The sequence below is a fragment of the Macaca fascicularis genome, chromosome 12 (assembly GCF_037993035.2).
Source record: "Macaca fascicularis isolate 582-1 chromosome 12, T2T-MFA8v1.1".
Classification (NCBI taxonomy): domain Eukaryota; kingdom Metazoa; phylum Chordata; class Mammalia; order Primates; family Cercopithecidae; genus Macaca; species Macaca fascicularis.
In genome coordinates this window covers 72,737,463-72,761,897 of record NC_088386.1, presented here as the reverse complement: position 1 = coordinate 72,761,897, position 24,435 = coordinate 72,737,463, and the positions used below count along the sequence as shown (strand labels likewise).

The following is a 24,435-nucleotide window of genomic DNA, read 5'->3' as shown; positions in this document are numbered from 1 at the left end:
TGTTTGAATACAAGCAAAATGAGTTTGCATTAAGTCTAACAGCTAGCCAAGAACCCTCATCTGGCTTCAACTTATAAAGTATTTCACTTGAAAAAATTATATTGGGAAAATGCTTAATAGCTAGTAAGGCTAGAAATCCAAATACACGTTGTAATTTCAAAAAAAAAAAAATCATCAAAGACCTACCCCCATAAATGAATCCAGCAAAAGATGATCATTACCCACATCATCCTTACCCTTTTCCTCTTCGGTTAAACATCAGTGTAGTTTGAGACTACAAAATTTCCTGAAAGGTTTTCCCCAACTTACTTTCACCATATAGTACTGAACCACTCCACTGCCTCTCTCAAGAAACTAGGGAATTCCAACATCTGAAATGCCCTTTCCCTCCTAGCAACCACCTTTTTCTCCTAGTTTCTATTCACTCACTCGTTTATCCTTTTTTCTCTCAAAGGTTCAGATGCCTCACATGTATCACCCAAATACCTAATACATTGTCAAGACCTAAACTATTTTAGGCAACAAGTGCTGATAACTTTAAAAAATATTTCTTCTTCCATGCTTATTTCCCACGGCTTATTTCCCATATAATAGAATTCACATCTTTTAAAATAACTGATAAAGGCTCACTCCAAGGTTCCTGTTGTTTTATTACTTACTGGTAAAATAACTCAAAATATTCACCTATAGTGTTTAAGTCACATGAACATTGTGAAGTGACAAAACAACACACACATTTCTAAAAATATTTTAATGAAAAAGTTATCTTTCTGTAAACATTTCATTATACTACAAATGAAACATCTGAATCCATTACAGAACACTTCTGAATTCTTAAAAATGAGAAAACATACTGAAGTTTTAAAGTAATTTTGAATATTTAGATAGGCTAACAATCCTTACATTACCCTTGCACACTGGCATGCTTATTCACTAATTTGTGACATTACTGGAACTCCAAGAGATACTGTCAATTAGGTTTCAACTTTTGACTATTATATACCGGAACTCTTAAAACCAAGCCTATTTCAATTAGTTACTTAACAAATGTACTTCATTATCACATATTCTCCTTTAGGACATGAGTATAAATTCAGCTTTTTAGAAGTGTAATATTAGAAGCAGTAACCTACAAATTGGTTTAACAAAATCAGTTAAATCTGCCCCAACCACTTATATTAACAATTTTTTTTTTTTTTTTTACTGCTGCTACAACTTATGAGAATACTGTATTTTTCAGAAACGACAATGGAACTATGTTTAAACAAAATAATTTTATTTCATAAAAAGAAATGAACTAGAAAGAACAATGCCCTTAAAAAATAAAATTGTCTGCTTCACTAAAACCATGTTGTGAGGGAAATTCATCAAAGGCTGTTAGCTTATTCAACACGTGTAGAAAATGGGTTCTGATTTAGATACAGAGCCAACCAGTCATTTTCTGAGACTAAACACTGGCAAACTGCATCTTCCTGTAGGGAACTGGTAATTTAGAAACTAGTTTGCATTTTCACTATCTGTCTCCAAAGGATTTTTGTTTTTTAAAGTAAACTAACCACCTAAATGGTTAAGCCCTTTTGGGGCAGCAAAAACAGCCCTTATTACCCAACAACAACCAGTCTGAACAGTAATTCAGTATTCTTCAGGAAAACGTCTTTTTACAAAGGAGCACTAATTAGGCCCCCACTGCCTAACATGAACCAAAACAAAAAAGGAAGCAAAATGTAACCTATTGGTCCAATGAATTCCCTGAATTTATATGCAAAAGAACGTATGAGGCCACCTGAAGACCAACCTTTATCCATGACATCTGGTAACTTTTCTTGAGATGGGGTCTGTCACCCAGGCTGGAATACAGTGGGGCTGTCAGCTCACAGCAGCCTTAACCACCTGGGATCAAGGTATCCTCCCACCTCAGCCTCCCAAGTAGCTGGGACTACAGATGTGTACCACCAGGCCCAGCTAATTTTTGTATTTTTTGTTGACAGGGTCTCGTTATGTTGCCCAGGCTAGTATCAAACTCCTGGACTCGGGATCCATCTGCCTCGGCCTCCCAAAGTGCTGGGATTACAGGCGTGAGCCATTGTGCCTGGCCCTGGTAACTTTTAATGTTCCTCTGAAGGTGTTTTCCTAGTATGAGGATTGGCAGCTTAGTGTGTTGTGTGTCATGCTTATTACAAAAATGGTTTTCACAAAAGCTGAAGCTACTTTCTCTTACCAAAAATTGAGTTTACCCTGAAGACACTAATAATGAATTGCATACACGAGGGGTCACAACTGACTTGATATTAATACTTATGGCTATTTTGCAGGAGAATTTTTAAAACTAAGGTTTAAAATGTGTTGGACATGGTACCCAGGTAGTTTTCAGTCGAAGAATTTTATCAATGTGCCTACTAGAGAGGGACAAAGTTGTGAAATATGTAATGTAGACTTGCAGGGAAACAAATGGTGTCATCAGGTTTTACTGTCAACTACAAACCTTACCCAGCCAGAAACCTTCGTATTTTAGATGGTAGGAAAGACATTCCTCATTTAGGCAAGTAGGGTTCTCATTCAACCTGCAAATCAAAAAGATTACTCTTACCTTGCTTTACAAAAAATTACTCTTTAATTAGTGAAAAAATTCAAATTCAAGCCTTACCTAATGCTTATTGCCCTTCCTTGCAGGTCTAAATGCTAGACCTAGTGACTGTGGCAACTATCTCTCATTGATGTTCCAAAAGGCGAAGAGCTCCTTCCTGCTAGACTTTCTTCGATATTTCAGTTGTAATAAGCAGATTTAACTAGCTTTTGGAAAGTTGCTCACTATCATCATAGTATCTTATGCCTTCACTTCTCTGTAGTTGAAGCTCTTGCTGCTGCCTTGTCATTCTTTATTTATGCTGACTTGTCCAAACACAAAAGGCTGCTGAAGTCCTGTCTTAGTGAGTTTCCTTTGATCCACACTGTGCTTAAAAAGCACATCTTAGGTCCTTTAAAGCTGGTTAAATCGCTCTCCTCATGGCTTACTTTTCCACACTGTTCACAAGATCTAAGCTAATACAACTTATAAACAGGTCACATACACAGATTTCACCTGCTTATAGGTTGTAAACATCAACTTACTGCAAATGTTTTCACTATAATACTAGTTCCAGAACATAGAAAGTTGGTTAACAGTACAATTAACCTCATGCCATTAAAGGATACTGTCAAGGTTGTGTCAAACAATTTCACAAACATAAAACAGGAAATGTTAATCTCCCCCATTCCTTTAAACTTTATTTATATGAATAAAAGAACTTGAGACAATTTAGCTCAATTTTAATGTTTCCCAAGCATTATTTTGACCAGGTACCCAGGTTTAAGTTATGAACATTGACAGTGTCCATTATATAACCACACTTGAAGTTATTAAGGACTTAACCATTTTCTAATATTAGCCTATTTTCTACACTGCTTTTCACATATATGCCCATTAACAAATGGAATGTCTGTTACATTTATTGTTTTGTGAATGTTTCTGGAAAACTGCAGTATGTGTGAAGACCAATTTCCATGCTGGCATTGCATGCATCCAAATATTAATGCACAGAGGCACAGAATTAGAGCAACAAGAGAGCATATTCAAACACTAGCACGCCCCATTCCCCTTTTTATTGCTTGTTTGCTTAGTACTTCTTAAAACAAAAAAAAAGACTTGAATTCAACGTTCAACTACCAAAGAAAGAGTAACAGCAGGGCACATACTCAGGGCTCAAATGAAATTGTAAGCACTAGCTGGCGCAAAACAGTAGACATTGGCTTATATTACTATATATATATATGACCTTATTATCTAAAAGTCTTCTCAACCAGGGCCTTCCGAACCAATTGATAACAACATGATTTATGTTGAAATATACACAAGAAATAACAGTGTGTTCTTTGGGCATTTAAGAACTCAAGACTATTCAAATTTGAATTCAGGTCTGTAGGAAGTGAGAAGCCTGTACTAAGCAACTGTGCTACATTTCTGCTGCAGTTAGGTTATTTTGAACAATTATACCTAAACTATCCATGGTTTCATCCAGCAAAATGTATAGAATACAAACAGGAAAGCATGCCAGCCAGTTAGGGGTTTAATAACGCATCGTTTTTATTCTCTTGCTCTGAAAACTTGTATCAAAAAAAAATTAAACTAAGGAAAAATAACTCAAGATTTATGGGCCTCTTGTGCTTTAAAAAAAGAAAAATAAAAGGTACCCACTAATTTGCTCAGATATAGCAGGCTTAATGGTTCTATATTTTGAAAAGTTTTTAAGAATAGTTTCTAACATAGGAGAGGGAAAACATCCACTATCCCTTTTCAGAATTTAAATGGAGGGCGAAACATTCTTTACACCCAAAACCTATGGCAGCAGTTCAAATTTGACCAAGGTAAATGTATGGAGATGTTCTAAACACAGCTAGGACTCAGCAAGTCTAACACACTAAAATCATATGATTACATTTTAAAAGAAAATGCACAAAAACCAAATAGAAATTTTGAGATTTTTTTCATTTGAAGGTAATCTTAATGCTATTAAATTCACAAATGCTAATTTAAATACCCAATCCTATTTATCTAAAACACACATTGCAAACACACAAATTATCTATTCTCTCCACATGTCAGCGCCCATTCATATCATGGTTTGGAAATGGGGAGACTATAGATTCCCCTTATACTGCAAGTCAGCAGGTGTTTCTTTACAGTTAACTTTAGCAAAATTCATACAAAATAGTAATTAACAATGATCTTCTTTACTTGTTAACTCACAAGGAAACACCTTCAAAACTGCATTTTGTTAAAGTTTCTGTACTAAAATGTAGAAAAACTGAACTACACAAATATTGAAAAGTTAAAAATTCCTTAATTTTTTATTCCTGGTACCACTACCACAATTTACAGGGCAATATACCTGATGTAATGAAAAGAAAAAGAAAAAGACAAAGCTACAACAGATAAAAGACCTCAGGAATGTACATCTAATTGACACTACATTGCATTAATCAATAGCTGCACTTTTTGCAAACTGTGGCTATGACAGTCCTGAACAAGAAGGGTTTCCTGTTTAAGCTGCAGTAACTTTTCTGACTATGGATCATCGTTCCTTCTGTGGCAGATTTTTACAGTTCCTCTAATGCATTTGGGACGACTGTCTCAAAGTAACCTGCAGCTTTCCTGACAACTCCTCGCTCTCTCTCCTGCTAAGAACTGTAGCCTGTTGAATAATACAGGATAAAAAAATTATTACACTCAGTGAACAGTTCCACATATTCTTTTATCATCATAATAAAAATTTAAAGATACCTACCCTTTTCTGCTGTTTTTAGAACCTTCTGCTACCATATCCACCACTTCCACCACCAGATCCATAACCACCTAAAAATAGACATAGTATTTTAAAAGAAGTATACACATTTGTTTAATTAAAAAGGCTCTAAAGAATTGATTTAAGAAAGTACTTACCACCATAGGGACTGCCCGAGCTTCTTCCACCAAAACTGCCCCCTTTCATGGGTCCATAATTTGACTGCTGTTGTCCACTATAATTTCCAAAATCATTATAGTTCCCACCACCACCATAGTTACCTGAAATCAGAAAGGTTTTTATGTGTGGTTTACCTACACAATAATCATTTTCCCCTTTTAATGTATGTAATTATTATCTTTTAAGAATTATGATAGCATGATTATACACATCACTTTGGTAGCACTTGGGATAACTGATGTCAGGGTATTAAAACACAATCAACATTTTGTCTATATTAGATGCTATCCACTAGGCCCATGTTCTCTCTACCATTAACACCATTAAAATTGTCAGTGTTCCATTCACTATGATTCTGAGGCATTATAATTTGTTAAAACTTCACTCATCTGTCACTGACATGTTAATTAGGTCCAACAAAACAGTTCATTCCTAAGAAAGCTTTTAACAGTATTCTGGATTAATGACCTATACTTGCTTGCTTAAACTCGGCAACTACCTGTGACATATTAAGACCCAAAGTACTTTGTTAACCTAAGCCCTAGATGGCAATCTGCACACTTCAACATGTCTGGAGTATTCAAACATTTTATTCCCAATTATCCAGTTTAAATGTACCTAAGAGTTAAGTAACATTTTGGCAGTAAATAAACTCCCAATCTTTTACATGTAAAACATGTATTAAATACTGGTAAATGTTCATTTTTAACTACTCAATTAAGAATTGAGTACATCTGACTGAGCGTGGTGGCTCATGCCTGTAATCCCAGCACTATGGGAGACAGAGGCGGGCAGATCACAAGGTCAGGAGATCGAGACCATCCTGGCTAACATGGTGAAACGCTGTCTCTACTAAAAACACAAAAAAATAACCGGGCGTACTGGCATGCACCTGTACTCCCAGCTACTTGGGGGGCCGAGGCAGGAAAATCGCTTGAACCCGGGAGGCGGAAACTGCAATGAGCTGAGATCACGCCACTGCACTCCAGCCTGGGCAACAGAGCGAAACTCCATTTCACAAAAAAAAAAAAAAAAAAGGAGTTGAATACATTTTACTAAATAACCAGCAAAGTCAAGAAAATTTGGTTTGAACTACTCACCATTTTAGTATTTTTTAATATTACAAAACATAAAATTTGATAAAATGCTAACTTTTAACACTTTTCAAATATGTGTCATGCCAACTATTAGCAACACTGAATATTTAACAGTTAAATAAAACAAGTGAATGCTTACCGCCAAAATTTCCTCCTTCATTGTAACCATCATATCCTCCACCACCGCCACCATATCCACCACCTTGGTTTCCATATCCTGGTCCACCACCACCATAGCCCCCTCTACTACTATAACCAGGACCACCGCCATAGTTGCCACCTAAAAAAAAAAACAAAAAACAAGACCACACAAAAATGTTTCAAGTGTATAGTCAAGTTATTCAATTCTGGTGTGTGTAAGAGACTGAGTCTTGCTCTGTTGCCCGGGCTCAAGTACAGTTGTGCAACCACAGCAATGGAGCCTTGAACTCCTGGGCTCAAGTCATTCTCCCACCTCAGCCTCCTGAGTAGCTAGACTATGGGCATGTGCCACCACGTTCCCCTATTTTATTTTTCTAGAGACACGGTCTCTCCTTATGTTGCTCAGACTGGTCTCAAAAGCCTCACCTTAAGCAACCCCTCTGCCTCAGCCTCCTGAACAGCTAGGATTACTCAACTATGGTTTTATATTACATTTAAGCCACTGGCAAATAAGCCAGTGAGTTGATTTAACACTCTGAAGCCTGGTGATAGCTAATAATAATAGAATATCAAGTATCTGCGCTAGTAAGAATGAAAGTAAGTGTTTAACCATCTTGTGATAGTTAAAAAAAAAAAAATCAGTTTTCCTTTTATAAAATTTCACTAAGAAAAATACAGTCTCAGACTTAATAAAACAATCTGGCTCAACCCCTACTACTTGCTGAAAAAGAGCAGCTGATGTATCTTTAGGGGAAAAAGGGTTCCTGCTCTTCTATGGCATTAGTTTGGAAATACACCTTAACCATTAAGCCATTCAAGCTTTGACTAAAATTAGAAAAGTGTAATAATTTTCAGGAAGTTAAAATATCAATCGAAAATAAGCCACGTACCATCACCTCCAAATCCATTATATCCACCATCACCTCCTCCATAACTACCTCTGCTACCACCACCTCCACCACCATAGCCTCCTGAGGAAAAACAAGAAATGAATTAAAATCATATATTCAACTTACTGAAATGTTAGGTGTGCATGTACTCAGAAGATAAACAGCCTACCTCTTCCACCAAAATTTCCACCACGGCCAAAATTACCTCCACCACCTCCAAAGTTTCCTCCACGACCCATAAAATTGCCAGATCCACCTCCACGACCTTTAACACAGGCAAGGGAGATTTTTAAGAACCTTACAAACATGACTCACATCCACTGTGTACATGTGTATGGTCCTACTCACCTCTCTGTGATCCAGCAGACTGCATCTCTTGTTTAGAAAGGGCCTTTTTCACTTCACAATTATGCCCATTAATAGTGTGGTATTTCTGAACTAAATTTTTTTTTAATCAAACAAAACAGAAAGTTATTTTATGTTTGGAAAAGCACATATACGAGATACCCTCTGTCATTATGTAACCCATTAAGACATAATCAGGTAGTTACTCTGGGAATGAAGGAGCATTCTGAGATGTTAATGTTTATTTCTTGATCTGGATACTGATTACACAGGTATAGACACTATAGAAACTGACTATACACTATAAATGCCATTACACGCAACAGAAAATTACAAGCAGTTTAGCAAATTTAGTTCAAGACAGAAAACCCACGTCTACTTTCTCATTCGAGTTACCATAAATTGTTACTTACCAACAATTTTATCAACTGTATCATGATCATCAAAAGTTACAAAAGCAAATCCTCTCTTTTTTCCACTCTGCCTGTCTTCCATAACTTCTATGGTTTCAATTTTGCCATACTTTTCAAAGTAGTCTCTCAAATTATATTCTTCTGTATCTTCTTTAATACCACCAACAAAAATTTTCTTCACTGTTAGATGGGCACCAGGCTTTACAGAATCCTATAAATAAAGTAATAAATTAAGTCAAGAAACAAACTTTCACAACAATTTCATATGTTACACAATATATTATTAAAATACCTCTCTAGAAACAGCTCTCTTTGGTTCCACTACACGCCCATCAACCTTGTGTGGTCGAGCACACATTGCTGCATCCACCTCTTCAACACAAGAATAAGTCACAAAACCAAAGCCCCTGGAACGTTTTGTTTGGGGGTCTCTCATTACCTACAAAATAAAAGTTTTATAACGTTGAAAACATCTCCACGGATTCTCTTCAACACTTAGAACCCTTCTATTCCCTTAGTGTAACTTACCACACAATCTGTGAGTGTGCCCCATTTCTCAAAATGTTCTCTTAAACTATCATCTGTAGTTTCAAAGCTCAGACCACCAATAAACAGTTTTCTCAACTGCTCTGGTTCCTTTGGATCATGGCCCTGAGAGAAAGAACCAATACTCTTAAATTATCTTACAGTAGATGGATTAAGATGCACGAAGAGCCTTTAATGTACTGTAAGTAATAAAATCAACATCAAATTCCTGTGACAATTAACACTTTGTCCAGTTAACTTTGACCAGACACTGGGCGCGGTGGCTCATGCCTGTAATCCCAACACGTTGGGAGGCCGAGGCAGGTGGATCACCTGAGATCAGGAGTTCAAGACCAGCCTGGCCAACATGGCGAAACCTCATCTCTACTAAAAACACAAAAACTAGCTGGGCGCGGTGGCAGGCGTCAGTAATCCCAGCTACTCGGGAAGCTGAGGCAGGAGAATCGCTTGAAGCCAGGAGGCGGAGGATGCAGTGAGCCAAGATCGTGTCATTACACTCCAGCCTGGGCGATAGGAGCGATACTCCGTCTCAACAAAAACAAAACAACAACAAAAAAATAAACAACAAAAACTTTGACCAGAAATACAGACTTCAACTGTTAAAAGGGCTAACTCTGTCAAGGAAACCTATAACCAGCCTTTCAAATGCCAACATCACTTCAACTAAACTGAAATCCAAGACAAATCCAGAATCTAAAAACCCTTCATTTTTTAAAAGCTGCAATTGTCTGAAAACCTTTACTTTAGAAGTTGCTAATGAGAAGTCATTTTCTAAGGCACTAAACTGCTGGAGAAGCAGTGTTGCATCTATCCCACTTCAACTCTTCTCAGTCTACATCCCAACATGCTTTTAATTTTAAACTCTAAACTGTGATGAACAATCTAAAAGTTCTAAATGTCAAACTTACAGAAACTCACTGCTTTCAAGCAAATTTAAAATAGGCATTCCTAAGCCAAACCAGCATCTCCCAAAAAAACTAAGAGGAAAAAAAAAAAAGCCGACCAAATAGCTTTCTATAACCCATGTTTGTTATATGCTGCAAAAATCTTCATTTTATGACTCAATTTTAAGAGTCACAACAAACTGCCAAGTTGAACTTACATTAGGAATGGTATGTATTGTCTGACTATAAGAACGGAGCACAGCAAAACAAAAATTGAGATTTTTAAGAATTAGGATGTCTTGAAATTGTTTTATACTTCAGTCAGACTTCTTAACACATTGCATGAACTGTTATTTAATGCATGAAGGTTTCCTTCACCCGAAATCCTTAAATAAGGGGGCTCACATTTACATTCTCATGTCTTCAAGTGTCTTCTAGAGGTAGAGATGTTAAGGCATTTAATGTGAAGAGATTGTCACATGCTAGAAAAAAATGTTAAGAGCCTAAAGCATTAATTCATGTAGTCTCATCTTTTCAAGTCTTGGATAAATGTATTCGATTGACAGTAACGAAATCGACAAAAATATTTAGGATCCACATTAAATGTACTGCAAACAAGTGAAAATTTCAACTTTGGTTGCAGTCCTCTAAATAAAATTCCAGGAAACTACAAGCAGAGCCGACTCAAAGAATGGGAAAACATGAAGATAAAAAACATTTTAAAATTCTTCCTTAACATCTACACTCAAATTCTTCTCCACCCACCCTCCCCAACGGCCGGGGTCGGTAAAAAGCTGGCTGGGTTGTTTTTCACATCTGCACTCAAGTTCTCAAATACTAAGTTCTTCGCCCACATGGCGGTTTGAGAAGTGTAATGTAACTACTTCAGCAAAAACAGGCAGTATTCTAAAGCAGCAAAGTTTTTAACAATCTCGTATTTCCAACAGGATGCTGCGAAGAAAAGAACAGGCCAATTATCGACTTCTCCTCGCGGAGAGAACCGGTAAAATGCCCAGAAAAGCGTCCGCCGAACTTCAGCGAAAGCACTACCTTCTCGTGCTTCGAGGCCATTTGCGGCATTTTCTGCCGGGCCGCCTCCGCCCTCTTCTCTCCAATCCCAGGCTCTCTTTCCCGGCGGCAGAGCGAGGCGGCGGCCATTGCGGGCCAATGCGCCATTTCGTAACACGGCGGCGGATCAATGTCAATGTGGCCGCCGCCCGCCTGCTCGCTCGCCCGGATGTGCCTGCTCGTCCCTTTCCCCTCCCCCACAACCTCTTCCCAACCGCTCTCGCCGGGGCCCGCCATGCCGCCCTCGGCCTCGCTTCTGAGGCCGCGCAACCGGCAGGCCGGCTTCCCTCCCGGGACCTCCCCGACCACGCCGCGCCTCCAAGGGGCCGCCTGTGCCGCCGAAGATGAAGGCGAGGCGGGTGAGGGGCCCCGAGGAGGTCTCCAAGGCCCGCTCCCCTCCCCCTCCCCCTCCCACCGCCCGTCTCAACGCAAGAGCGCGGGACGGCCGCCCCGGTTCACCCGGCCTCCCCGCTCCCACCGAACCAGGCCCCCCACGCCGGCCATTCCCCACCAACCCCCCGCTCTCCCCCTAATACCTCCTCCCCCCGGCGGCGACGGCGACGGCCGGAGTCGGGCTGGGGGCGACCGGGCGGCGGTTTTACCTCCATTTTGAGACCGGACTCGCCTCTTCCAACTCGAGTTCAATATGGGACCGAGAGGAAGAGGCGGGGCCAGTCGTCACGTGACGCGTTTTCCGCGCGCCGCCAGTCTGGTGGGGGAGGAGCGAGCTGGGAAGGGGGCGGAGCCAAGCGGGCGCGAAGAACGACTGGACCAGCGGGTTGGCGGGCGGAGGGCGGAGGCGCGGCGTGCCGCGGGAGCGCGCGCGCCTCGCCGACTTTCAGGGCAGGACCGCCTTGGCGCCGTTCGCGTCCGGACGAGTTCCGGGACGTCAGTTCGGTCTCCGCCAATGGTGAGCGTCCACGTAGAGAAAACGCCTCGTGATCGCGCGTCACCAGAGAGAAAGGCCTTTCCTTTTCTTCTCGCGCTTGTGCCTCCTTCCCCCGCAGGCCTCTAGTTTTCCTTTTCCGAATTCATTCCATTCCTGTGCCCGAAATAAAACCTACGTTTTTCTTGCTTGTAATTTAAAGGTTGCAGGAAAAACCCTTTAGCCCTTCGGACCACCTATCCTGTTTCCAAATGCCAGGGACCAGTGTCTGTGACTGCGGCGCCCACCTGAGGGCATGTACTGAAAATCCCTGCGGCTCCGACGTGTAGGAATCACAGGCACCCTGGGCAGGCCTCAAAACGCGGCCGACATACAGAATTTTTACCATTAACGACCTGAGGCAGGACTGGTGGAGGTCAGTTCATTAGTTACTGATCTCAAGAAACAAGTCAGGACTATTTTCTAATGTGCTTCTTTCAAGTTAGTGTGGAAAGAGCTGATGCATCTGTTGTAGCTGACGGAATTTAAGGAACTGAATAATTGACAAGATTTTCAGAAAAGCAGGGTCGCCAGATAATGCTACCAGTTTGCGAAAGATTGTTACCGTAATGCTCTAGAGATCTAATCTTTTCTCGGCCTAGTCAGATGATTTTAAATCATTTGACTTCACAGAGCTGTAGTTTCAGTTTTTTACATGAAAAGGGGGATGGGATTAGGTCATCTTCTAACACCCAGGCCAGCCATAAATTGATAATCTATGAATCCATATTTAAAGTTACTGATAAAAATAACCACAATTGACGAGCCTCCCTTCCCTGTTAGAAAATGCTTTATATTTTAATTTAGCAACCCATGTGACCAACTCTTTTAGAATTGAACTGGTTCTCCCTAGGAAAGGTTAGAAATCTAATCAGTTACATTAAAAGTTTCTGTTAACAAATGGGGAGTGGTCGACTTCGAGTTTGGAAAAGGGAGCGCAAAGTCTAAGAATTTGTTAATTTATCTAACCGTTGCCCCAGGAGGACCTGCGTTATAGTTTGGAAACATGCACAAAGGGTAGTTTTGTGGGGCAGAAACCAGTTAGCAGTCCTTAATGTAATTTGGATGAAATAACCGTTCAAACCAGACTCCTCCTGTTGCTTTGATTCCTTTTTGGCAAACTTTCACGTATTCTGCGTATCCAGGTGCTCCTGATGGCCAGCAATAGACTTGAGACATTGTAAGAATGTATAGCCTTAGCGTCTAGTTAGTGTTAAGATTTTCTAAGTCTGATTACTGTGAAATAGTCCTGGTAATTTTATCAATTCTGGATACAAAGAAAAATGCAAAGTGAAAGACCTTTGGAAAGTGGTATTCACACCAGAGTACCCTATGAAACACTACATAGGTGATCAAGAAGAGTGATCACCTGGCTGCACTTTAGGGTATGTTTTTCCAGGTTTTTCTAATCAAGTTAATTCTAATCAATAACTTTTGTTCTAATTAATAACTTTTGTATAAATGTTAATGTTAAATCGCGAAACAATGTGGGATGGGATACTAAGTTCTCTCCAGGAACATGAAATGTCAGTCCATTTATTCACATCTTTTTGTCCTCCCCATTGTATTGGTACAGATTTGTTGTTCATCCTGACTGTGTGCTGTTTTTAGACGTTATTTTTTATGCTTTTGTCTAAACTTAAGCTCTGGCCGGGCGCCATGGCTCACACCTGTAATCCCAGGATTTTGGTAGACCGAGGCAGGCGGGTCACCTGAGGTGGAGAGTTTGAGATCAGCTTTGCCAACATGGTAAAACACCATCTCTACTTTTAAAAAAAATACAAAAGTTAGCCGGGCATGGAGGCACACGTCTGTAATCCCAGCTGCTTGGGAGGCTGTGGCACGAGAATCACTTGAACTCAGAAGGCGGAGGTTGCAGTGAGCGGAAATTGCCCCAGTGCACTCCAGCCTGGGTGACAGAGCGAGACTCCGCCCCCTCCCCCACCAAAACAAAGGCCGGGCGCAGTGGTTCAAGCCTGTAATCCCAGTACTTTGGGAGGCCAAGGCGGGTGGATCATCTGAGGTCAGGAGTTCGAGACCAGCCTGGCCAACATGGTGAAACCCCGTCTTAAAATACAGAATTGGTCGGGTGTGGTAGTGGGTGCCTGTAGTCCCAGCTACTCTGGAGGTGGAGACTGGAGAATTGCTTGAACCCGGGAAGCGGAGGTTGCAGTGAGCTGAGATCACACCATTGCACTCCTGCCTGGGTGACTCCATCTCAAAAAATAAATAAATAAACTTAAGGTCCAGTTGTGTCTCAGGTACAAAAAGCACTTTTCCGAAAGTCCTTGACCCTGTAGGGCACAGACTTGAAACTTGGCAATGGTCTACACTTGCAGCCCTGATTCTTTGAAATGAGAAAGGGAGTGTATAGGATGGGAGGAGGGAGTGAGGGTCCTAGGGTTAGATGGGTGGCAGGCAAACTTTATAATCTATATCCGACCCTCTCCTTTATATCATGACATACAGAAAATGATCATTTTTGTGCAGCGTACTGGGGTAAAATAGAAAATATTTGGAGGCATCTAAATGGTGGTAATGTTTTCTTTTAAGTATTTAATTTTGATAAAATACAAAGTATTAGGAATGATATTAAATATTAAATTTGCAAAAAACTTTCAAATTAAAATTTCCCATGTTTTTTAGTGATCAACTCCTGTGAATATATTTTGATATTAGATTTTATGGTTGAAGTGGCTTTATGCAGTTTCTGATCTAGACTTTTTTTTTTCTTGAGACAGTCTCACTCTGTCACCCGGGCTGGAGTGCAGTGGCATGATCTCAGCTCATTGCAACCTACCACTCCTGAGTTCAAACAATTCTTGTGCCTCAGCCACCCAAGTAACTGAGATTACAGACCCATGCTACCATGCCCAGCTAATTTTGTTACAGAGTCTCGCTCTGTTGCCCAGGCTGGAGTGCAGTGGCACGATCTCTGCTCACTGCAACCTCTGCATCCTGGGTTCAAGCAATTCTCCTGCCTTAGCCTCTCAAGTAGTTAGGACTACAAGCGTGCACCACCATGCCTGGCTAATTTTTGTATTTTTAGTGGAGTCGGGGTTTCACCATGTTGGCTAGGCCGGTCTGGAATTCCTGATCTTAAGTGATCCGCCCGCTATGGCATCCCAAGGTGCTGGGATTATAGGCGTGAGCCACTGTGCCCAGCTGGAAGAAGGTAACTCATTCTTTTTGTTTGTTTATTTTTTATTTTTATTTTTTTTGAGACGGAGTCTCGCTCTGTCACCAGGCTGGAGTGCAGTGGCGCAATTTCGGCTCACTGCAACCTCTGCCTCATCGGGTTCAAGTGATTCCCCTACCTCAGCCTCTCAAGTAGCTGGGACTACAGGCACCCGCCACCATGCCTGGCTAATTTTTTGTATTTTTAGTAGAGACGGGGTTTCACCATGTTGGCCAGGATGGTCTCCATCTCTTGACCTCGTGATCCACCTACCTCAGCCTCCCAAAGTGCTGGGATTACAGGCGTGAAGGAAGAAGGTAACTCTTAAAAGGGAGGAATTGTAATAAACTATAAGCTTTGTTATCTGCTGTTATATTCAGAATATACCAAAGCTTTATTTTCTAAAATCTTGATTTTTAAATAAGGAGTTTATGAAGTAAAACACACACAAAAAAATCTTTCTCCACAAAATCCTATTACATAGATTTGACCATGATCAACAACTTATTATATATCCTCTCACATTTTCTTCTTGGCTAATCAATGCTTATATATATATGAAACAAACGTATTTGTTTTATTTTTGCAAATGTATGTCTAACTATCCAGATTGATTTGAAATTTCCTTTCTTTCCCGCTTGACAAAGTTATTTACCAAACTCTTACTATGTGCCAGGCAATGCTAGGTGCTGGAAATTCATCATAGTCACTCACATTATTGAATACTACTGTATACCTTGTAATGGGCCAAGTACTTTATGTTCCTGGTCTGATTCCCCTAACAAACTTAGGAGGGTAAATTCTCCCTAATCTGGGATGTAGGGAAGTTGAATACATTGACTAAAATTATATAGGCTCTACAACTAAAGTGCTGAATGAGAATGTCATATAATCACTGTATTTACATTTTAATATTCTTGAAGGTAACAACCTTTTCTTTAAAAATGTATTCATACATTTGTGTTGTTCACTATGTTTCTTATGTTTCCAGAGACCACTACAGAGATTGGCTCTGTAGTAGGCAATTCACTTATTTGTGGAGTAAACATTCAACATTAGATGAATGAATGATGGATGACATATTTTGGGTCCCCTTCAATGCCCTGTTGGACCTTGATATGGTTTGGCTCTATGTTCCCATCCAAATCTCACCTTGAATTGTAATCCCGTAATCCCCACATGTCAAGGATGGGACCAGGTTGAGGTAATTGAATCATGGGGGGTAGTTTCCCCCATGCTGTTCTCATGATAATTTGTGAGTCTCAGGAGACCTGATGGTTTTATAAGCATCTGGCATTTCCCCTGCTTGCACTCATTCTCTCTCCTTCCACCCTATGAAGAGGTGCCTTCTGCCTTGATTGTAAGTTTCCTGAGCCCTCCCCTGCCTTGTGGAACTGTGAGCTAATTAAACCTTTTTCTTTGTAAATTGCCCAGTCTTGGGTATTCATAGCAGCATGAGAACGGACTAATACAGACCTACTGCATAATTTGTGGAGACTTGTGCAAAATGAAAATGCAGGGTGCCATGTCCAAAACTTATTAAGAATTTCAAGACATGACATCAAAGTATTAAGCCAAGCCAGGACCCTTATAAGTGCTGGACTCTGTGCAACTGCAAAGGTCATATGCCCGTGAAGTCTGCATAGTGCCCTGTCTAGAGCAGGTACCTGGTCTCTTTCCAGAAATTTATTCACTTGCCATCTTGTATTTACTTCCGCTTTCTCATCAGCCACTCATTTCTTAAGTGTTCCTAATCTAGTTTCTGCCTCAGGCTGCCACTCATTTCTTAAGTGCTCCTAGTTTCTGCCACAGACTATAGAAATTGTTTTTCCAAGGTCACAAGCGATTATCTAACTGTCAAATTAATTTCCCTGTTCTTAAATGTTAATCCTCCCTGACCTAGGGATTAACATTACTGCCTGTTCCTCCTTTTTTTCTTTTTCTTTTTTTTTTTTTTTTTAGACAGAATCTCGCTCTGCTGCCCAGGCTGAAGTGCAGCAGCATGATCTTGGCTCACTGCAACCTCTACCTACTGGATTTAAGCGATTCTCCTGCGTCGACATCCCAAGTAGCTGGGATTACAGGCATGTACCAGCATACCTGGCTAAGTTTTATTTATTTTTATTTTTCATTTTTTGAGTTGGAGTTTTGCTTTCGTTGCCCAGGCTGGATTGCAGTGGCGCGATCTCGGCTCACTACACCCTCCGCCTGCCAGGTTCAAGTGATTCTCCTGCCTCAGCCTCCTGAGTAGCTGGGATTACAGGCGCGTAATCCCACTATGCCCAGCTAATTTTTTGTATTTTTAGTAGAGACAGGGTTTCATCATGTGGGCCAGGTTAGTCTCAAACACCTGACCTCAGGTGATCCACCCGCCTTGGCCTCCCAAAGTGCAGGGATTACAGGTGTGAGCCACCACACCCAGCCCTGTTCCTTCTTTTTGATGTTTTCATTTTTTGTCTTTATTAAGGACATTGATTCTTCCCTTTAGTTCATCATTGCTTCCTTCTGGATCCTTCCCTTTTTCATTTTCTCTCTCCTCTTGTTTCCACAAGGTTTTGTCACACTGAGGTATGGAACTTCCTGAGAAACTTTGTGAAATGCACCCATTGTTCTCCTAGGAGTGACCACTTTCCCTGGGAAAAGTATGAGGTGGTGTAAGTGCGTGAGAACTCTCAGGGAATTTGTACATGCCTAGCGGGAAGCTAAAGAAGAGGTTAGGCCTGATTAGTGTGTTAAGATGACAAGATATATCACTTCCTTCTCCCAACACACACTCACCTCCCCCCCCCCAACACACCCCCCACAGTTGAGTGATTTAGAGACTGAGGAGGTAATTTGATACAAGAAGTATCGAGGAGTCATTCACAGGGACTATGTTCTCTTTCAGACAAATCCCAATTTGGAAGTCTGAAAAGGCTGAAATCTTTTTGGTAGGTGCTTTACAAAAGACTTTCACATAAAACTTTGATTAAATAAATTAGTTACACTTTTACTAACTTGTCTTCTGTTATAAGAGTGTTGGCCATGACCTTTACAATGGGTAAGGAAAGGTGTCACACCTCCACTTTTTTCCCCATAAAATTGACCTTTTGAAGAGATCAGGACAAATTAATTTGTAGGATGCTTTACATTTTGGGTTTATTTGATTGTTTTCTCCAGGTGCGATTTAACTTGATTCTCTATCTCCTTCATTTCCTATGAATTGGAAGGTTAAATCCAAACTCTTATTAACTTCAAATTAATCAGGTTGAGCAAGAATATATCAGAGGTGATGATGTGTACTTTAGATTGTTGTGTCACATCAGGCGGCACACAATATCAGATTGTCCCGCTATTTGTGATGTTAAATGTCATCAAAGTGGTAAAGCCCTCCTTTGTAATTAGAAGGTCATCTGTGAGGTGGTACTTTAGTCCCATGCAAATATCAGACCCCAAAACAACCTTTCCCATTATGTGTTAGCATTCTTGATCACCCTTGACTGAATTATTTCATTAGGGATGACAGAATGATGACTTTTCTAATTATATCATTTCTTCTACATTTATTAGCTAGCATTTATAAATACACACACACACGCACACACACAACGTTTCTTCAGCTGGGAATGAACTACAATTCCTCCTTAAAAGACGGGGTAGGTGCTTTAATTACCAATTTTCAGAATAAGAAGTTAGTATAACAGTCACCTTCAAAGGTGGCAAATTATCTTTTTTCTCTCTGAGTGTCACTATAGATTCATGGGTTTTTATTTATTCACTGTTTTATAATCAATTGCAGTCATTATTCCTTTTGATATTTAAATTGCCCCAAATTTGGCCTCTGTGTCCTTTTGAATTCTCTCTCAGGTGCATTTGAATTTTATTAATCAAAACAAACTCTATATGGTGGAATTTAGGCAACATTTGGAAGAGATTTGGGGAAGAGGAAAGGGAGAGAGTGGCTTCTAAATAGGTAGGGTATCACTGCCAGCAAGATTGTCCTTGGAGTCAGCCAGTGTAAGCACATCTCGACCTGGGAGTCTTTTCTTCCTTCACATTTAAGCCCCAGATTTACAAAAAAGCTGCATCGTTTTCCATAATTAATTGGCAATGGGAGACCAAAATTGCTGTATGAATGTTTGGCTCATTTGTAAATTAAGAACTGCCTGCTTACCTATGTAGGAATGGTGAAGATAACTATAACCCAAATGTAATTCATTAAAGGGAAATACTCATCAGTAGCAATATCGGATATTAAATGAGGAAAATATGTTAGTATGTAGTGACATGAGACTTCTGACTGAGATGTGTGAGAGAAAACAGATCCACGGGACCTTCCACACACACAAACTTAGCTGTTCTGTGCCTTGTTCCTTCGTGTCCTGCTGAGTTCACATTAACAAATGAATCCCAGGCCAGGCACAGTGGCTCATGCTTGTAATTCCAGCACTTTGGGAGGTCGAGGCAGGCAGATCACAAGGTGAGGAGATCGAGACCATCCTGGCTAACACGGTAAAACCCCGTCTGTACTAAAAACTACAAAAAATCAGCCGGGCGCGGTGGCGGTTGCCTGTAGCCCCAGCTACTCAGGAGGCTGAGGCAGGAGAATGGCGTGAACCTGGGAGGTGGAGCTTGCAGTGAGCCGAGATCACACCACTGCACTGCAGCCTGACACACACAAAAACAAATGAAGCCACAAAAACAAATGAAGCCCAGAGCTTTGGGTTATCTTAGCTCTCCCTAGGAGATCTATGTCTTAAGGAAATTTCTTGTGACAATAATACCTTAACCCAAAGCAAACATTTTCAAATGGTGGGAATAAGAGTCAGTGAAGCAAGTCAGTGGAAGAATTTGATTTTAGACAGAAACTCTTTCAACAAGTCACACCATAATAGCTCCTTCCAATTCTGCTATACCGATCTCTGGCCCAGGCTACAATCTTAACAGCTATATGGCTGTAAACAAGGTAGAACGTGGAGATTAAATTACCTGAATGACAGGAAATCTCCTTTCTGGTGGAAGCAAGGACAAATGCTTTCATATTGCTGTGAGTATAGTAATGCTCAAGAGATATTTAATGTGCGAAATTTAAATAACACTCTGGGCTGGGCGCAGTGGCTCATGCCTGTAATCGCAGCATTTTGGGAGGCCGAGGTGAGAGGATCACCTGAGGTCAGGAGTTTGAGACCAGCCTGGCCAACAGAGTGAAACCCCATCTCTACTAAAAACACAAAAATTAGCTGGGTGTGATGGCATGCATCTATAGTCCCAGCTACTTGGGAGGCTGAGGTAGGAGAATTGCTTGAACCCGGAAGGCGGAGGTTACAGTGAGCCGAGATTGTGCCACCGCACTCCAGCCTGGGTGACACAGCGAGACTCTATCTCATAATAATAATAATAAAATAACACTCTGTAAAGGCTTAAAGAATGCAAGACATTTAAGGTTGCCTATGTTTTCAGTAACCTCTCAACCCCGTTTCATTCTGTTTATTTAAATTCCCATTTAGATTTTAGAATACTTTTGCTTTATTTGCTGATTTTAATTTCTTTGTGTTTTCCTTTCTTCTGGTTCTTCTGGTCCTCTTGCTATTACTGACTTAATTAATTTCTTGGGCTCTGGCATCATTTTTCTTCCCACCAACAACTTTTTAAATATATACTTCAGTTTTTGTAATCAATAAACTTTTGGTTTTCTTTACTAAGTAAATATGAAGGGGACACTGCTAAGCCTGTATCTTATACAAAATTATACACAATCTTAGATGGCAAATAATTTGAAAATTAATCAAGGATCTAGATTTGCCAAGCTTAAGTGTGATTCAGGTATTCCTCCTCCCCTGGATTAATCTAAGCAGAGTCCTTCCCTAGCTGAGATTCTTTTTGTTACTGTTGTTTACCTTAGAGCTCTGCTCAAGTAAACGGTCTCTCTCTCTCTGTACAAGGAATCTGGGTATGAGCTGCTAAGGAGTTACTTCTGCCCCCACATCATTAAATGGAAAAAAACGTATACCAAGTAAAGTGCTATTTTATTTATTTATTATTATTTATTTATTTGAGACAGAGTTTCGCTCTTGTATCTCAGGCTGGAGTGCAGTGGCACCATCTCGGCTCACTGCAACCTCCGCCTCCTGGGTTCAAGTGCTTCTCCTGCCTCAGCCTCCCGAGTAGCTACGATTACAGGCGCCCATCACCACGCCCAGCTAATTTTTTGTATTTTTAGTACAGATGGGGTTTCACTGTGTTAGCCAGGATGGTCTCAAACTCCTGACCTCAGGTTATCCGCCCGCCTCAGCCTCCCAAAGTGCTGGGATTGCAGGTGTGAGTCACTGCGCCCGACTATTTTTTATTTTTTTGAGACGGGGTCTCACTCTGTCGTCCAGGCTGCAGTGTAGTGGCATGCTCTTGGCTTACTGCAAACTCTGCCTCCCAGGTTCAAGTACTTCTCGTGCCTCAGCCTCCCAAGTAACTGGGATTACAGGCGCCCACCACTACACCCAGCTAATTTTTGCCTTTTTAGTAGAGAACTGGGTTTCACCATGTTGGCCAGGGTGGTCCCAACCTCCTGGCCTCAAGTGATCCTCCTGCCTTGGCCTCCCAAAGTGCTGAGATTACAGGATTGAGCCACTGCCCCCAGTCTCCAAGTAAAGTGCTTTTATTTGTAATTATTCAGCTAAGCAAACAAATATGCTGGTTACATATTAGACACATTCTGCAGCCTCCAAAAGCTTTCATAAAAATTAGAATAAGAAGTCGGTATAGAAATAGAGATGACTGAAAGGCTTTGGGGTAGGCATCTTTTCCTGTATTCTTTTAACATAGTTTTTTTCTAGCTTTTATTTTGTGGTAAAAATATGTAATATTAAGTGTGCCATTTTCAGTATTTTAGAATTACAATTAAGTGTCATTAATTGTAGTCACAATATTGTGTGACTATCACTACTCTCTATTTCTAAAACCTTTCCATCACTACAAACAGAAACTCTGTACCCACTAAGTAATAATTCTCCATTCTTTTTCTCCCAGCCCTAGTAACCTCTATTCTGCTTTCTGTTTCTATAAATTTGTCAGCCGTTTTAAAAAGATGAGCTTTGGCAGCTGTGTGGATGGGAAATGGCCTAAGGCAGGGTCCCCAACCCCTATGCCACAAACCAGTATTGGTCCATGGCATGTTAGGAACCAAGCTGCACAGCAGGAGGTTCATCTGTATTTGACTGAATTATTATTTCTGAGAGCGAGAGTGGAGCTTCATCTATACTTACAGCTGCTCCCCATTGCCTGCATTACCGCTGGAGCTCCGCCTCCTGTCAGATCAGCAGCAGCAGAAGTGGCAGCAGATTCTCACAGGACCCTGAACCTTACTGTGAACTGCACATGCAAGGGACCTAGGTTGCATGCTCCTTATGAGAATCTAATGCCTGATGATCTGTCACTGTCTCCCATCACTCCCATATGGTATGATCTAGTTGTAGGAAAACAAGCTCAGGGCTCCCACTGATTCTACATTAAGGTGATTTATGTAATTATTTCATTATATAGTACAATATAATAATAGAAATAAGGTTCACAATAAATGTAGTGTGCTTGAATCATCCTGATAACCATCTCCCCACCCACCGTCCCAGTCCATGGAAAGATTGTCTTATGATGAAACCCATCCCTGGTGCCAAAATGATTGGGGACTGTTGGCCTAAGGAATGCAAAGGAATGAAACTTAGCTCTTTTCCTTCAGGTAATTGTAACAACATAATGTTTTGAAAACTATTCTTGTTAGTTTCTTTTTTGCTTTTCTCAGAACCCAATCTTTGCTCTAGTTGGCAGAGATGTTGATCAGGCTGGCAGAACTGGGATATGGAAAGGGTACAAAAAGAAAACGCTACATGGTATTCAACTTTTGAAAACAAAATAGTATTATGCATGTCAGTAGCCTTGCAAGCAAGCTGAGTTTTCCTTTTTTTCTTTTCTTTTTTTTTTTCTTTTGAGGTCTCACCATGTTACCCAGGCTGCAGCCCGTGTTGCCCAGGCTGCAGCCCAGTGGCCCAATCATAGCTCACTGCAGCCTTGACCTCCTGTGGTCAAGCTATTCTCCCACCTCAGCCTCCTAAGTAACTGGGACTACAGATGTGCACCACCATACCCAGCTAATTTTTAAAAATTATTATTTGCAGATATGAGTTCTCACTATATTGCCCAGGCTGATCTTGGATTCCTGGACTCAAATAATCCTCTCTCTTCAGCCTCCCAAAGTGCTGGAATTATAGGCATGAGCCACCTCACCTGGCCACAAGCTGAGTTTTTATCTTAAGAGATGGTTTTTCTAAATTCCTTTTCCCCCTTTAATATATCACTTGCTGAATCAGGAGAGACCAACTCAAAGTTTCATGTTATTGAAAGGATATTCTTCTGTTTATGTTAGCAAAGCCACAAGTCTTGCTAATCAATGGTAAAAAGAGGCCTGACATGGTGGCTCACACCTGGAATCTAAGCATAATAATTTATGTAATTATTTCATTATATATTAGGGAGGCCAAGGCAGGAGGATCACTTGAGCCCAGGAATTCGAGACCAGCCTGGGCAACATGATGAAATTCAATCTCTACAAAAACTACAATCACAGCTCACTGCAGCCTTGACCTCCTGGGGTCAAACGATTCTCCCACCATCTGGAACTACAGATGTGGGTGGTGCACGCCTGTAGTCCCAGCTACTCCAGAGGCTGAGGTGGGAGGATCCCTTGAACCCAGGAGGTCAAGGTTGCAGCAAGCCGTTATGGCACCACTGCACCCCAGCCTGGGTGACAAAGCAAGACCCTGCCACACACACACACACACACACAAGAGGGCAAATAGGTTAAGTTTGCCTGCAAGTAACAGAAATACTGCAGATAATAGTAGCCTCAAGGTAAGAGTTTGTTTCTTTGCCATATTCCGGAATTCATTAAAATAACTGAGGTCGGCTGGGCGCGTTAAATTTGCCTGCCAGTAACAAAAATACTACAGGATAATAGTAGCCTCAAGGTACAAGTTTGTTTCTCTGCCATATTCCAGAATTCATTAAAATAACTGAAGTTGACCAGGTGCAGTGGCTCACGCCTGTAATCCTGGCACTTTGGGATGCCGAGGCGGGTGGATAACCTGAGGTCAGGAGTTTGAGACTAGCCTGGCCAACATGGTGAAACCCTGTCTCTGCTAAAAATACAAAAATTAGCCAGGTGTGGCACATGCGTGTAATCCCAGCTACCAGGGAGGCTGAGGCAGGAGAATTGCTGGAACCCGGGAGGCAGTGGCTGCAATGAGCCGAGATCGTGCCACTGCACTCCAGCCTGGGTGACACAGCGAGACTCCATTTCAAAAATAATAATAATAACAAAATAAAATAACTGAAGTCTACCAGGTTGTCAGACCAAGTCTGTTATGGCATTCCATCATGTTGGGGACTTAGGTTCCTTCTATCTTGCTATCTGCTGTGCCTCAC

The 24,435-nt window shown here is 41.0% G+C and overlaps 1 protein-coding gene across 7 annotated transcripts; it reads right to left on the bottom strand.

Moving 5' to 3' along the window:
• Positions 1-736: 736 nt before the first annotated feature.
• Positions 737-11,530, bottom strand: HNRNPA3 (heterogeneous nuclear ribonucleoprotein A3). Of its 7 annotated transcripts, none has more exons than XR_012421268.1 (12): positions 11,419-11,530; positions 8,913-9,035; positions 8,677-8,823; positions 8,385-8,595; positions 7,975-8,064; positions 7,796-7,891; positions 7,627-7,707; positions 6,735-6,875; positions 5,477-5,599; positions 5,322-5,389; positions 2,645-5,228; positions 737-2,561 (listed from the first exon to the last, which is right to left on the bottom strand). XR_012421268.1 is itself a non-coding variant. In XM_065525685.2 (12 exons), exons 1-11 carry the CDS (start codon positions 11,488-11,490, stop codon positions 5,337-5,339), a joined length of 1,095 nt encoding a protein of 364 aa, XP_065381757.1. In that variant the 5' UTR covers positions 11,491-11,530; the 3' UTR covers positions 737-5,228; positions 5,322-5,336. The 7 variants fall into 7 exon arrangements, 6 of the variants coding, with proteins under 6 accessions (XP_065381757.1, XP_015287885.1, XP_065381756.1 ...); XM_065525685.2 differs by having other exon boundaries at positions 737-5,228; positions 6,735-6,772; positions 6,815-6,875; XM_015432399.4 differs by having other exon boundaries at positions 737-5,228.
• Between the last annotated feature and the right edge of the window lie 12,905 nt (positions 11,531-24,435).